Here is a 14947-nt window from a genome sequence, read left to right on the forward strand (position 1 = left end):
CCTCTCCCACTCCCCCTTGCTTGTGTTCCCTCTCTCGCTGTCTCTCTCTGTCAAATAAATAAATAAAATCTTTTAAAAATTTTTGAAAAAAAAAATACTTAAGCCATCTGGAGTTTATAATATATGGGGGAAGTCTGACACTTTTCCCAAATTGCTAGCCAGTTATCTCAATACCATTTCAATATATCTGAGTGCCTACCAACCACTTTGTGCAATATGAGAAATCATCTTTCTTAAAGACCTTAGTATTTCACCAAGGGTTAAGTAAATAGACCAATAAATATAATACGAGCTACAACAAAGAAAGTGCTATAACATAATTATCATTAGCAGTTCAAACACAGAGAGATTAAATTTTTATACAATTACAGGAAATGCCTTTTTCTAGATTCTTACAGAAAACCAGACCTGATAGGGGACAGTGGAGAGTTGGAGACAGGGGAAGGGGTTTAGAGGAGTAAGGCAGTCCAAGGAGAGGAACTAGCATGATGAGCAAAAGCCGAAGTGAGAAACTGCAGGATGTCTTTGGGAAATAAGGTTAGATTATGTGGAAGGTAAGCAGTGCTTAAGTATATATTGTAGTTAGTAGACAGCAAAGAAAACCCACTGGCCTAGAGATGGTTTGGGGCTATAAAATGCTTTGAAGCTATACTTGAAGAAGGTTAATTAACTTAGTATACACTTTAGATTGATTGGGGGGAAAAAATTAAACAAGTCACAGGCTTGTTACAAAAGGTAAAGGGCAGTTTATTAAAAATCAAGAAAATTTATCAGGTTGTACATATGGAAGAAGTTCAATAGACTTAAGATCCTCATTATCTCAATAAGCAGGGTTTTCATAATGTAGAGGTACAAACTTTTCCACAGAAGCTCATCAGTGAATAAAACCTTGTATTGTCCTCATACCCATGTCTTAGCCTCCTCAAAGGGTCAGGCTAGAGGGCATCAAGGATAAGTATAGAGGCTACTTTAAGGCAAAGAGGCTTCAGTGATGTAATATAGAAAGGGCCTTCAGTGACCCCCTGGCTGAATACAGACAGGCCCATCAGGCAACCCACCTCAAAATATCCATAGGCCCTAACTGACCAATGGGCTTACAACCAGGCACAGTTACCAAAAAAGGGAAAATTCCATATATTGCCATACCTCCTCACCTCCCCTCTTTAAAAACAGCCCCCACCCAGTGCCTGGGTGGCTCAGTCCATTAAGCATCAGACTCTTGATTTCAGCTCAGGTCATGATCAAAGGGTCATGAGATCGAGTCCCATGTTGGGCTCCATACTGGACATGGGGCCTAAGATTCTCTCTCTCTCCCTCTGCCCCCACCTCCCCCTCTAAAAACAACAACCGAAAAAACAGCTCCCACCCACTGCCTCCTTACACCTCCAATCTCCAGGCGAATTCTTTTCACTGCCCGTGCCACCCACCGGCTTCCACCCAATCATTGCCCATTTGGGGCCCCCATCCAATCGGGAGAGACCCTACAATAAGCTGTGGAAGAAAGAGAATAAAACCCTTGGAATGAACAGAGTAGGCAGCTTTTGTCTTTCCCAGAGAATGACAGCCCTATTGGAAAAGGGGAGGGATTATAAAAGGTAGGAAGGACTTATGGAGACATAAGGCAGTGTTGATGACTCTGAATTGCTGAGGTAGACAAGCAAAGCAGGGGGCTGCCACTAACAAGCGACCCTGTGTAAGGGAGAATGTGCTATGTTGAGTTTTCTAATCTTCTGTGTTATTTTGCCCAACTTATCATGAGACAGAGGTTCATGGCCCAGGACCTCCAACCAGAGGAAAAAGTTCACATGGCTGGAGCATGGGGGACAGAGTGCAGGGTGAAAATGAAGCACCTCTACCCCCAGAACAACTGTGCCCCTCAAAGGTCAGCTGTGTTCTCTTTGAGAGTGAGTTCCCTGCTCTGATGCTTCTCTCAGATGTTCAGAAACATCCCCCGTTGGCCCTGTGCACGCTGCCCTCAGAAGTGAGCACAGCTTTCCAGGAGAGCATACAGCTTCTGCAAATCAAGTTTTCTTTGATTTTGCTAATACCTCACCAATTTGTACCGAGGCTGCTTCTGAAGGTCTGACAATTTCCCTGTGCATTAGGTTAGGTTTCACTATCCTCCCTTTAAAGAGTTCCAATTCTGGGTTTAGTTACAGGAGAGACAAGATGCCAGTCAAGAGGTTAAAGTTATGATAATAACCTGTAGGTCAAGGCCTAGCAGTAAGAGTAGGAGTTAAGAGGCAGCAAAAATGAAAGCAGTTTGGGGCACCTGGGTGGCTCAGTCAGTTGAACTTCTGACTTGATTTTGGCTTAGGTCATGATCTCAGGGTTAAAAACAAGCCCTGCGTTGGGCTCCATGCTGGGCATGGAGCCTGCTTTGGATTCTCTCTCTCTAAAAAAGGAAAGAAGTTTTAGGAGGAAAAAAAAAAAATGAAGGAATCATGAATTTAGGGTCTAATAGGTCTTCGACACAGATGCTAAATTGTCGAAGGGTGAAAGTGCCAGAGAGGGAGTCAAATAGAACAGCACGACCCAGGTGCTATAGATACCACCTTCCTTAGAAGGTCCTGGTCCTGGCTGGCTGCCCCACTAGCCAGGGTTCCTTGAAATCAAGGGCCCAGGGCTGGGGCTTCTGAAGAGGTCTCTGCAGGACTCAGGGTGTTGAGGTCCTAAAAGCAGCAGAAGTCAGGCTGGTTGAGGATAGTCAGCCTTTTTTTTTTTTTTTTAAAGATTTTATTTATTTATTTGACAGAGAGAGAGAGAGAGACAGCGTGAGGGGGAACACAAGTAGGGGGAGTGGGAGAGGGAGAAGTAGGCTTCCGGCTGAGCAGGGAGCCCAATGCGGGGCTCAATCCCAGGACCCCAGGATCATGACCTGAGCCAAAGGCAGTTGCTTAACCAACTGAGCCACCCAGGCACCCCGACAGTCAGCCTCTTAAGACTGAGGCTTTATATACAAAAGTAGGAAAAGCCACAGTTTATATAGTGTCTTCCCCCAAGACTCATTCCCTTGGAGTTCTCAGCCCCTGCCCTCCCTAATAACACTAGTCATCATTCTGTGCTTTGTGCCATTCCCACAATTCCCTTATTGCTTTAAGCTGAATTCAATTTGGTGGGAAGGGGGAAAGGTGATCCTCTGGTTTCTCTGAAGTCACATTTGACAGGCCTCTAGGCCAATGTTTTGTCTTCTAGAGCTTGATGCTAAGCAGTGTGAAAAGAAGGGCAGGAAGGGCTCCACTCATCTGGATCAGGAATCTCACTTCTCAGTATCTGCCCTGCAGAGTCCTGTCTTCCCAAGGCATAAATGGGCTGAAGGTGCTTCCTTCTCCCACAGCAACCGGTTTCATTTCTCTTTAATCCACAGCCTAGTCCTCTGTAAAGGAATAAGTCTGATGGAGGGGAAGAAAACTGCATTGAGGAGAAAGAAAGCAATGAAACCATTACAGATAGAAAATTTATTATGCAAGTAACTATGCAAACTGGAGCCCTGGCAAAGTGCCAGAGGACTTTCCCAATTAAGGTGTGCATCCCTGTATTACAGGTACCAAATCAGAGTAACACATCCTGGAGAACAAAATGAGAATTCAGAAAACACAGTTTCTCAGAGGCCCACCAGATCTGGACTCCTTTTTGAAACACTCTAATTCAGTAGCTCTGGGCAAATATTAACTGCTTGCTGAATGCTGACTGTGACACTGGCCAACTGTTAAGGCACCATCTGTCCCGAGGAAGAGGACTGTGGATGAAGAAGAGCTGCCTGGCTTCTAGGAAAGTAATAGCTGATAAGGAGAGTCAAGGAAGATCTACTTCATCACTTTAAAATCAACTTTACCAGAACTGCTACTTCTCTAGTTTAGTAATTATTGAAATATTCACTCTGAAAGTAGCATGCCTTAATTCCCTTTCACTATATCATAAATTCTTCCAATACTGTTAGTACTCATTACTGCTATTGTTATCTCATTATTAAGCTCTTTTGATACTGCTTGAATTGTACAAGCATACAAAACAGGACTTTTCTGCTAAGTTTTTACAGTGATTTTCATGTCGTGAAAAACAACACCAGTATCTAAGTAAAAAGATGGAGTTTCTTTATGATTGGGGTCAGTTCAGCTTCTAGTGATTTTTTTAGACTCATTGTAATAGTTCAAACAATGCTAACTGATACATTAAGGAGATCATTAGAATAAAATACTAGTCTAGCAGTACTAGATTATATCCTAGTGATCAAAAAGAATTTCACACTGCACCCTAAGAATACATTGAATAGGTTCAAAAGTAAAATAGTTCTCTCATTTGTTTAATTGTTTACTTTAGTGAACAGAGCTTTGTCTACAGGCCTGAAGGATCTCTAGAGACCTAATGTGAAAAGATTCAATGTTATCAAATGACAATTATTCACTGAACTCCCCCTCATATACAAATGACAATTATTCAATGAACTCCCCCCCCCCATATACTCCTAGCTGCTGGAACCCAGAAATGCTTGGGTGTATTCATCTTGGATATGTACAAGTTACAAAGTACTTCTTCGTTTTTGTCTCACTAGTGAGGGGCAGAGCAAAAAACGTGGCAGAAGAAGGCTTGATCTTGATTAGTGATACCAGAAAATCCAAGACCTTTTCTCTGAGCTGAGAGAACACACTAGTAAGATCACAAAAGGATACATGTAAGTTGGGATGCCTTTTGCAGCCAAGTGTTTCCGAATCAGTCGCTCAGTACCATACCAGTTAAAACCTTTCGTGGCATGTCCAATGCGTGGAAGATGAACACTCGCTGTTAAAGAGGAAAAAAATAGATTACGATGTCTTCATTCATCAAAAACTTGATTCAGTATAAAATATACATAAAACTATACTCTTAGTCACTCTGTGGTTTCCAACAGACAAAATGTACATAATCATGGGGTATCCCACACAAAGCATAAAATACAATGTCAAAAATATTCTGGGGCAGGACTATAATAGGAAAAATTAAGTAATTCTATTAAACACAAAGACCTACAGGCTCTGGAAATAAGCAAGTACAATGAAAATAGAATATGATCAATGTTGGAGATAAAAACTTTTTTTTTTTTTAAGAGAGAGGGAGGAGGGAAGGGGGAGAGGGAGAATCTGAAGCAGGCTCCATGCTCAGTGCAGAGCTGGAGGTGGGGCTCGATCTCACGACCCTGAGCTCATGACCTGTGCTGAAATTAAGAGTCAGGCACTTAATTGACTGACCCACCCAGGCGCCCCAAAATAAACAGATTCTTTAACAGGTCAATCAGTTCAACAAACTCTGAGTTTATTTGGAAATAAAACTTCACTCTGACTTTTGGCAGAGAACTGTGGCCTGGGTGTGGCTATCCAAGAGGGGAAGGGGTAGGATAAACAGCATTCCCCAATTGCATCTGACCAGATTACTACATCTCTGGTCTTCTGCTTCCTCATCTGTAAAATCATGACACAAATACCCCAGTGCAGGGAGATGGTCCACAGAGATAATGAAAGTGATCTGGAAAGAAAAACAGGCCAATCAAGATGATGTGGTCCACTTGTGTGGTCTCTTATATGGGGGCTTACCTTTACCATATATATTGAAGGAGGTCTTAACATTTCTCACCATCATGGAACACTACATCAAAAACTAATGATGTAATGTATGGTGATTAACATAACATTAAAAAAAAAAACATCCTATCACATGCCTGGAAACAGAAAGTCATCTCCTGAAAAGCTTACCTTTCTTTCTCTTTGCTGCTAAATAGATCTTCTTCAGGCCCTCTTCTAGGGCTGCCATCTTAATGCCAGACAGGACATTGGAGCGATCACGGTGCTGAGCCACAATCAAGGCCAACTAGGAGGAACAGCCATCACATGGTTAACATGACCCAAGAAGGCTGCACTGTCAACTAAGTGACCTGCCCACGGAGGGGGCTTCGTCTCCATCTTCTTTGGAGGCTCTGCCTGAACCATGTCCTACCAAATTCATGACTTAATCTTCTATCGTAATTGTTTTATTTTGTGGTAACTTTATACACAAGCATTTCTTCTTCATTTTAAGGTATGTTAAAACCAGCGTCCAAAACATGCTGTCTTTCCTAAGTGCTCTCAATGGTAAAGAAAGAATTTTTCAGTCTTAGGAGCAGAAAGGACTTTACAGTTCCTGTATCCTGCCCTCTGGCTGATGCTCGAGTCAGCTCCCAACCCCCATCCCATCTCTGTCCTAACCTAAGTGGGGGAGACTGGAGAGAGTGTCAAGGGAGCGTCTGGGACTGACATCCCTACCACCATATGGTAACCAGTTGTAAATAGTTTTCTTGAGTCACTGGATTCTGAGCATCTGTGCCATAACCACTGTGTTGTTCACATTTTTTAGCATTTTAGAAATGACTGAAAAAATGAGCAGGCAGAAGCCACTTTGCTGTCAGCCACACAGACCACCAACCTCAAGAAAATATATGTCCCTTTCAGCCCAGTTTCTAAATTTCTTTACTAAGTCAGTAAGATTTGGCTCTAAATTGAATATGAATTCAGGCCCTTGAGAAAGTCAGGTTAAGTGTGGTTAATAAAACATCTTAGAGGAATTCTAGAGGACTGGTAAGTTAAGAGACACTTCAGATGCAAAAAGAGAAATTTTTTTTTTTTTTTAAATTTTATTTTTATTTGACAGAGAGAGACACAGCGAGAGAGGGAACACAAGCAGGGGGAGTGGGAGAGGGAGAAGTGGACTTCCCGCCGAGCAGGGAGCCCGAAGCGGGGCTCGATCCCAGGACCCTGGGATCATGACCTGAGCCGAAGGCAGACGCCCAACGACTGAGCCACCCAGGCACCCCGAGAATTTTTTTTTTTGAAAGAGAAAGCCTGAGTGGGGGGTGGGGCAGAGGGAGAGAATCTTAAGCAGGCTCCATGCTCAGCGCAGAGCCCATCGCAGGGCTCAATGTCAGGACTCTGAGATCATGACCTGAGCTGAAACCAAGAGTCGGACGCTTAACTGACTGAGCCACGCAGGTGCCCCCAAAGGAGAATTTTAATATAGGCAGAGAGAACTATGGATCAGCTCCTCTCCCCTGCTTATGGCTGGCTACTAAACACAATCTTTTACAGAACTTTTCACACAGTAAATGATGAAATGCTTGGAGTTCTGAGTCATGTTTTCTTATTCAGTGTTTCCTGAGCATTTCCTATAAGCTGGTACTCTGTGAGGTATTGAGGATAAAACGACAGGGTGAGTCCACACTCTTAGGAGGAGCCTGCCTAAGGTATGTGCCGAGAACAAGCAAGTTAAAGGACAGTGTTCCAGGGGCTGTGATGGACAGAAGCAAGGAGGATGGAGGGAGTGTGGTGGAGTGTGAGGCCCGACCTGCTCGTTATGGGTTGAATTGGGTCCTCTCAAATTCCTATGTTGAAGCCCTAACCCTCAGTACTTTAGAATGTGACTGTGTGTGCAGACAGGGCCTTTTAAAGAAGAAAATAAATTAAAATGAGGCCATTAGGGTGGTGCCTGATCCAGTCTGACTTCTGTGCTTACAGGAAGAAATTTGGACATAGACTGAGACACCAGTGATGTGCACACAGAGACGAAAGACCGTGTGAGGAAGCACACAGGCGGCCACCCCTAAGCCAAGGAGAGAGGCCTCAGAGGAAATCAGCCCTGCCAGCACCTTAATCTTGGACCAGTAGCTTCCAGAACTGTGAAGAAATTAATCTGTTTTCTAAGCCACCTAGTTGGTGATGTTTTATAACAAACTATAGAAATGATCTCTGAAAGTATAGTGTTGGTGGTGTTTTATTATGACAGCCCATGCAACTAGAGGCCAGCAGGAACAGGAGAGGTTTTAGGAGGAGGTGATGTGAGCCAAAATTTAGGTCTGATAAGAGGTGTTTTTTTACTTACCAAATCTTGCCCTTTGTTTCTTGACTCTTTATCATCAATAGGAAATAAAAGGACGCCTCCCAAATTCAAGTCTGAGGTAAAATAAAAAAGCAACAGACAGAAGGTGAGGTTCACTCTGGACTGAGACCCCTGAAGAGGGACTCTTGTGAATGCCCCGACTCCTTTCCTTTTTGGCCAATCAGGTTGCAATCTCACTTTTTCTCACTCTCTTAGCTTCAGTCACTGCCTTTGCCAGGCACTCACATGATCCACTCCTGAGGGGTTTTTTTTGGCTCAAAAACTTTCATTTTGTTAATGTTTTATTGTGGTAAAATATACCTAACATAAAATTTACCATTGTAACCATTTTTAAGCTCACAGCTCAGTAGCATCAAGTACCATCACACTGCTATGCAATCAATCTCCACAACTCTCTTCACCTTGCAAAACTGACACTCCATACTCATTAAACATCTTCTCCCCATCTCCCCTACAACCACCACTCCTACTTTCTACCTCTTGAATCTACTGGAGTTACTTCATCTAAGTGGGTTCACACAATACTTGTGTTTTTTTTTTTTTTGGTGACTGGCTTATTTTACTTGGCATAATGTCCCCAGGATTCATCCATGTTGTAGCATGTGTCAGAATTTCCTGGTTTCCAAGGCTGAATAATAGCTCACTGTATACCGCACTGTTTATCTATCCATCCATCAGACACTTGGGTTGCTTCCACCTTTAGGCCATTGTGAATAATGCAACATGGGTGTACAAATATCTGTTTGAGTCCCTGCCTACAGTTCTTACAAGAGGGATTGATGGATCATATGGTAACTTTATTCTTAATTTTTTCAGGAAACACCATACTGTTTTCCAATAGCAGCTCCATCATTTTACATTTGCACCATCATCACAAGTGTTCTAATTTCTCCACATCCTCACAAACACTTGTTATTGTCTATTTTTTGAGATTAACTGACATATAATATTGTGTAAGTTTAAGGTGTACAGCATATTGATTTTCACATTTATACTGCAATACAATCATCTCTGTAGCATGAGCTAACATCTCAATCACATCCCATAACTGTCACTCCTTCTAGTGGTAGGAACAATTAACGACCTAGTCTCTTAGCAATTTTAAGGTTTACAATAAAGTTCTGTTGTCTGTAGTCCCTGAACTGTGTATCAGACCTCTAGGACTTAGTTATCTCCTAAGTGCAATTATGTACCCTTAAACATTATCTCTACCATTTCTGCCACCCCAGACCCTGGTAACCACCATTTCATTCTGGGTTTTTTTTTTTAGTTTCGGATTCCACATTAAGGGACGTATGTGTGTGTGTGTGTGCATACATCTTCTTCATCCATTCATTTGTTGACAGACACTTAAGTTGTTTCCATTATCTTGGCTATTGTGAATAATGCAGAAATCAACATGGGAATGCAGATATCTCTTTGATAACCTGTTTTCATTTCCTTTGAATATATACCCAAAAGTGGGATTACTAGATCATATGATAGCTCTAATTGTAGTTTTTTGAGGAACCTCTATACTGTTTTCCATAGTAATTGCACCAGTTTGCATTCCCACCAACTGTGTATCACAGTTCTTCTCTCCACATCCTCATCAATACTTACTATCTCTTGTCTTCTTGATGATAGCCATTCTGACAGGTGTGAGGTCATATTTCATTGTAGTTTTGATTTGCATTTCCCTGATGATTACTGATGTTGAGCATCTTTTCATGTCCCAGTTGGCCATCTGTACAATCTTCTTTGGAAGAATTAATCGGACTTTTTTTTCTGTTGAGTTGTCCAAGTTCTTTGTAAATGCTGAATAGTAACCCCTTATCCAATATATGGTTTTCAAATATTCTCTTCCCTTCTGTAGGTTGCCTTTCCATTTTGTTTTTTTCTTTTGAAGTGCAGAAGCTTTTAAGTTTGATGTTGTCCCACTTACTGATTTTTTTCCTTTACTTTTTTTGGGGGGGCTTTATTTTTATTATGTTATGTTATATTATATTATTATATTATGTTAATCACAAATTATATTATTTATATAATTTGTATTATTATAATTTATAATATAATTTATATTATTTATATATATTTATAATATATATTATACACATATATAATCACAAATTATATTATTTTATTATGTTATGTTATATTATATTATTATATTATGTTATGTTTATCACCACACATTACATCATTTGTTTTTGATGTAGTGTTTCTCAGAGTCCATAGTCTCTCATGGTTCGTCTCCCCCTCCAATTTTCCCCCTTCATTTTTCCCTTCCTGCTATCTTCTTCTTCTTTTTTAACATATAATGTATTATTTGTTTCAGAGGTACCGGTCTGTGATTCAAGAGTCTTACATAATTCACAGCACTCACCATAGCACATACCCTCCCCAATGTCTATCACCCAGCCACCCCATCCCTCCCACCCCCCACCACTCCAGCAACCCTAAGTTTGTTTCCTGAGATTAAGAATTCCTCGTATCAGTGAGATCATATGATACATGTCTTTCTTGGTTTCTCTTCAGATCGCATAAATCTGCTTTTTTTCCTTTACTTTTGTTCTTTTGGTGTCCTCCACAAAAAATTACTGCCAGGGCCAATCTCAAGGAACTTCTTCCCTCGTTTTCTTCTAGGAGTTTTATGGCATCAGGTCTTATGTTTAAGTCTTTGATCCATTTTGAGATAATTTTTGTGAGTGGAGTAAGGTAGGGGTCCCAATTTCATTTTCCTGCATGTGGCTATCCAGTTTTCCCAACATCATTTGCCCAAAAAGACTACATTTTCCCTATTGGATGTTCCTGGCTCCTTTATCAAGTATCAGTTGGCAATGTATGTAGAGGTTTAATTCTGGGGTCCTGTATTCTGTTCCACTGATCTACGTGTCTATTTTTATGCTGGTACCATACCGTTTTAATTATTATCACTTTGTAGGATAGTTTGAAATCAGGAAGTGTGATGCCTCCTGCTTTATTCTTCTTTCTAATGATTGCTTTGGCTATTCAAGGTCATTTTGGTTTCATTCAAATTTTAGGATTTATTCTATTCCTGTAGAAAATGATACTGGAATTTTGATAGGGATTGCATTAAATCCAGAGATGGCTTTATGGAGCATGACCATTTTAACGATATTTCACAATCACTGATCAGAAGAGTTAATATCTTTTCAATTGTTTATGTCTTCCTCAATTTCTTTAAACAAAGACTTGTAATTTTGATTGTCTAAATCTTTTACTTCCTTGGCTAAACTAATTCTTAGATATTTTATTGTGTTTGATGTTATGGTGAATGGATAGTTTTCTTGATTTCTTTTTCAGATATTTCATTGCTAGTGCATAGAGAAGGAACTGATTTGTGTGTTGATTTTAGATCCTGCAACTTTACTGAATTCATTGACTACATCCAAGAGTTCTTTTTCCAACTGATTAAATCCAATGTATTGAGAATTTGGGATTTTCAATATACAAGATCACATCATCTGCAAACAATGACAATTCTACTTTTTCCTCTCTGATTTGGATACCTTTTAATTTGTCTTGCCTGACTACTCTAGCTAGGACTGCCAGTATTATGTTAAATAAGAATGAGGAGAATAGGCAGGCACCCCTGTCTTGTTCCTGATTTTAGAGGAAAAGCTTTTGATTTTTCTCTGTTGAATACAATATTAACCGTGGGTAACATATATGGCTTTTATTATGTTGATGTATGTTCCTCCTATACTTATTCTATTGAGGGTTTTTATCATGAAAGGATGTTGTATTTTGTCAAATGCTTTTATTTCATCTGTTGAGAAGTTTAATGATTTTTGTTTTTCATTCTACTAATATGGTGTATCACATTTGATTTGCATATGATGAACTATCCCTGCATGCCAGGGAGAAATCCCACTTGGTCATGGTGTGTAATCCTTTTAATGAGTTCTTAGGTTTGGTTTGCTAATATTTTTTTTGAGAATTTTTGGTTCAATATTCATCAGGATATTGGTCTACAGTTTTCTTTTCTTATAGTATCCTTACCTGGCTTTGGTATCAGGGTAATACTGACCTCACAGAATGAGTTTGAAAGTGTTCCCTCCCCTTCAATTTTTCTGGAGGAGTCTGAGAAGGGTTGGCATTAATTGTTCTTAAAATGTTTGGTAAAACTCGTCCATGAATGCATCTGGTCCTGGAAGGTTTTTAAAACCTGAGTCAATCTCCTAACTCATAATCAGTCTGTTCAAACTTTATTTTTATTTATTTATTTATTTGTTTGTTTTTTTAAATTTTATTACGTTATGTTAGTCACCATACAATACATCATTAGTTTTTGATGTAGTGATCCATGATCCACTGCTTTCGTACAACACCCAGTGCTCCATGCACTACATGCCCTCCTTAATACCCATCACCAGGCTAACCAATCCCGCCTCCCCTCTAAAACCCTGTTTGTTTCTCAGGTCCACAGTCTCTCATGGTTCATCTCTCCCTCCAATTCTCCCCCCCCACTTTTCCCTTCCTTCTCCTAATGTCCTCCATGTTATTCCTTATGTTCCACAAATAAGTGAAACCATATGATAATTGACTTTCTCTGCTTGACTTATTTCACTTAGCATAATCTCCTCCAGTCCCATCCATGTTGATGTAAAAGTTGGGTATTCATCCTTTCTGATGGCTGGGTAATGTTCCATTGTATATATGGACCCCATCTTCTTTATCCATTCATCTGTTGAAGGGCATCTCGGCTCTTTCCACAGTTTGGCTATTGCGGACATTGCTGCTATGAACACTGGGGTGCATATGGCCCTTCTTTTCACTACATCTGTGTCTTTGGGGTAAATACCCAGGAGTGCAATTGCTGGGTCATAGGGTAGCTCTATTTTTAAATTTTTGAGGAACCTCCACACTGTTTTTCCAAAGTGGCTGTACCAACTTGCATTCCCACCAACAGTGTAAGAGGGTTCCCCTTTCTCCACAACCTCTCCAACATTTGTTGTTTCTTTCCCTGTCCATTTTGGCCATTCTAACTGGTGTAAGGTGGTATCTCAGTGTGGTTTTGATTTGGATTTCCCTGATGGCTAATGATGATGAACATTTTTTCATGTGTCTGTTAGCCATTTGTATGTCTTCTTCAGAGAAGTGTCTTTTCATATCTTCTGCCCACTTTTTGACTTGATTATTTGTTTTTTGGGTGTTGAGTTTGAGAAGTTCTTTATAGATCTTGGATACCAGCCCTTTATCTGTAGTGTCATTTGCAAATATCTTCTCCCATTCTGTGGGTTGCCCCTTTGTTTTGTTGACTGTTTCCTTTGCTGTGCAGAAGCTTTTTATCTTGATAAAGTCCCAAAGGTTCATTTTTGCTTTTGTTTCACTAGCTTTTGGAGATGTATCTTGAAAGAAGTTGCTGTGGGCGATGTCAAAGAGGTTACTGCCTATGTTCTCTTCTAGGATTTTGATGGATTCCTGTCTCACATTGAGGTCTTTCACCCACTTTGAGTTTATCTTTGTGAATGGTGTTAGAGAATGGTCAAGTTTCATTCTTCTGCATGTGGCTGTCCAATTTTCCCAGCACCGTTTATTGAAGAGACTGTCTTTTTTCCATTGCATGTTTCTTCCTGCTTTGTCAAACATTATTTGACCATAGAGTTGAGGGTCCCTATCTGGGCTCTCTATTCTGTTCCATTGGTCTATATATCTGTTTTTGTGCCAGTACCATGCTGTCTTGGTGATCACAGCTTTGTAATATAGCTTGAAATCGGGCAACGTGATGCCCCCAGCTTTGTTTTTCTTTTTCAACATTTCCTTGGTGATTTGGGGTCTTTTCTGATTCCATACAAATTTTAGGATTGTTTGTTCCAGCACTTTGAAAAATGTCATTGGAATTTTGATCGGGATGGCATTGAAGGTATAGATTGCTCTGGGTAGCATAGACATTTTAACAATGTTTATTCTTCCGATCCATGAGCATGGAATATTTTTCCATCTTTTTGTGTCTTCTTCAATTTCTTTCATGAGTGTTTTGTAGTTCCTAGAGGATAGATCCTTTACCTCTTTGGTTAGGTTTATTCCAAGGTATCTTATGGTTTTTGGTGCTATTGTAAATGGAATCGTTTCTCTAATTTCTCTTTCTACAGTTGCGCTGTTAGTGTATAAGAAAGCAACTGATTTCTGTGCATTGATTTTGTATCCTGCCACATTACTGAATTGCTGGATGAGTTCTAATAATTTGGGGTGGAGTCTTTTGGGTTTTCCACATAAAGTGTCATGTCGTCTGCGAAAACAGAGTTTGACTTCTTCTTTGCCAATTTGAATACCTTTTATTGCTTTTTGTTGTCTGATTGCTGTTGCTAGGACTTCTAGTTCTATGTTGAACAACATTGGTGAGAGTGGGCATCCTTGTTGTGTTCCTGATCTTAAGGGAAAGGCTCTCAGCTTTTCCCCATTGAGGATGATATTCGCTGTGGGTTTTTCATAGATGGATTTTATGAACTTGAGGAATGTTCCCTCTATCCCTATACTCTGGAGAGTTTTAATCAGGAAAGGATGCTGTATTTTGTCAAATGCTTTTTCTGCATCAATTGAGAGGACCATATGGTTCTTCTCCCTCCTCTTATTAATGTGTTCTATCACATTGATTGATTTGCGAATGTTGAACCACCCTTGCATCCCAGGGATATATCTCACTTGGTCGTGGTGGATGATCCTTTTAATGTATTGTTGGATGCTATTAGCTAGGATTTTGTTGAGGATTTTGGAATCCATATTCATCAGGGATATCGGTCTGAAATTCTCCTTTTTGATGGGGTCTTTGCCTGGTTTGGGGATTAAGGTAATGCTGGCCTCATAGAATGAGTTTGGAAGTTTCCCTTCTGTTTCTATTTTTTGAAACGGCTTCAGTAGAATAGGTATTATTTCTTCTTTGAATGTTTGGTAGAATTCCCCAGGGAATCCATCAGGCCCTGGACTCTTGTTGTTGGGGAGGTTTTGGATCACTGCTTCAATCTCGTTACTGGTTATTGGCCTATTCAGGTTTTCAATTTCTTCCTGTTTCAGTCTTGGCAGCTTATAGATTTCCAGGAAGGCC

At 40.3% G+C, this 14947-nt stretch overlaps 1 protein-coding gene across 3 annotated transcripts in view; it reads right to left on the reverse strand.

The window, feature by feature from the left end:
• Positions 1-2948: 2948 nt before the first annotated feature.
• Positions 2949-14947, reverse strand: part of CHD1L (chromodomain helicase DNA binding protein 1 like) — a 164878-nt gene continuing 152879 nt past the window's right edge. For all 3 annotated transcript variants that reach the window (XM_032420126.1, XM_032420120.1, XM_032420137.1), the window contains exons 20-23: positions 7882-7952; positions 5727-5841; positions 4671-4779; positions 2949-3782 (exon numbers count right to left, since the gene is read on the reverse strand). In XM_032420126.1, coding sequence (XP_032276017.1) covers positions 3710-3782; positions 4671-4779; positions 5727-5841; positions 7882-7952 — 368 coding nt within the window. In that variant the 3' untranslated portion in view covers positions 2949-3709. The remainder of the gene's footprint in view (positions 3783-4670; positions 4780-5726; positions 5842-7881; positions 7953-14947) is intronic.

The sequence above is a fragment of the Phoca vitulina genome, unplaced genomic scaffold (genome assembly GCF_004348235.1).
Source record: "Phoca vitulina isolate PV1807 unplaced genomic scaffold, GSC_HSeal_1.0 scaffold2, whole genome shotgun sequence".
Lineage (NCBI taxonomy): Eukaryota > Metazoa > Chordata > Mammalia > Carnivora > Phocidae > Phoca > Phoca vitulina.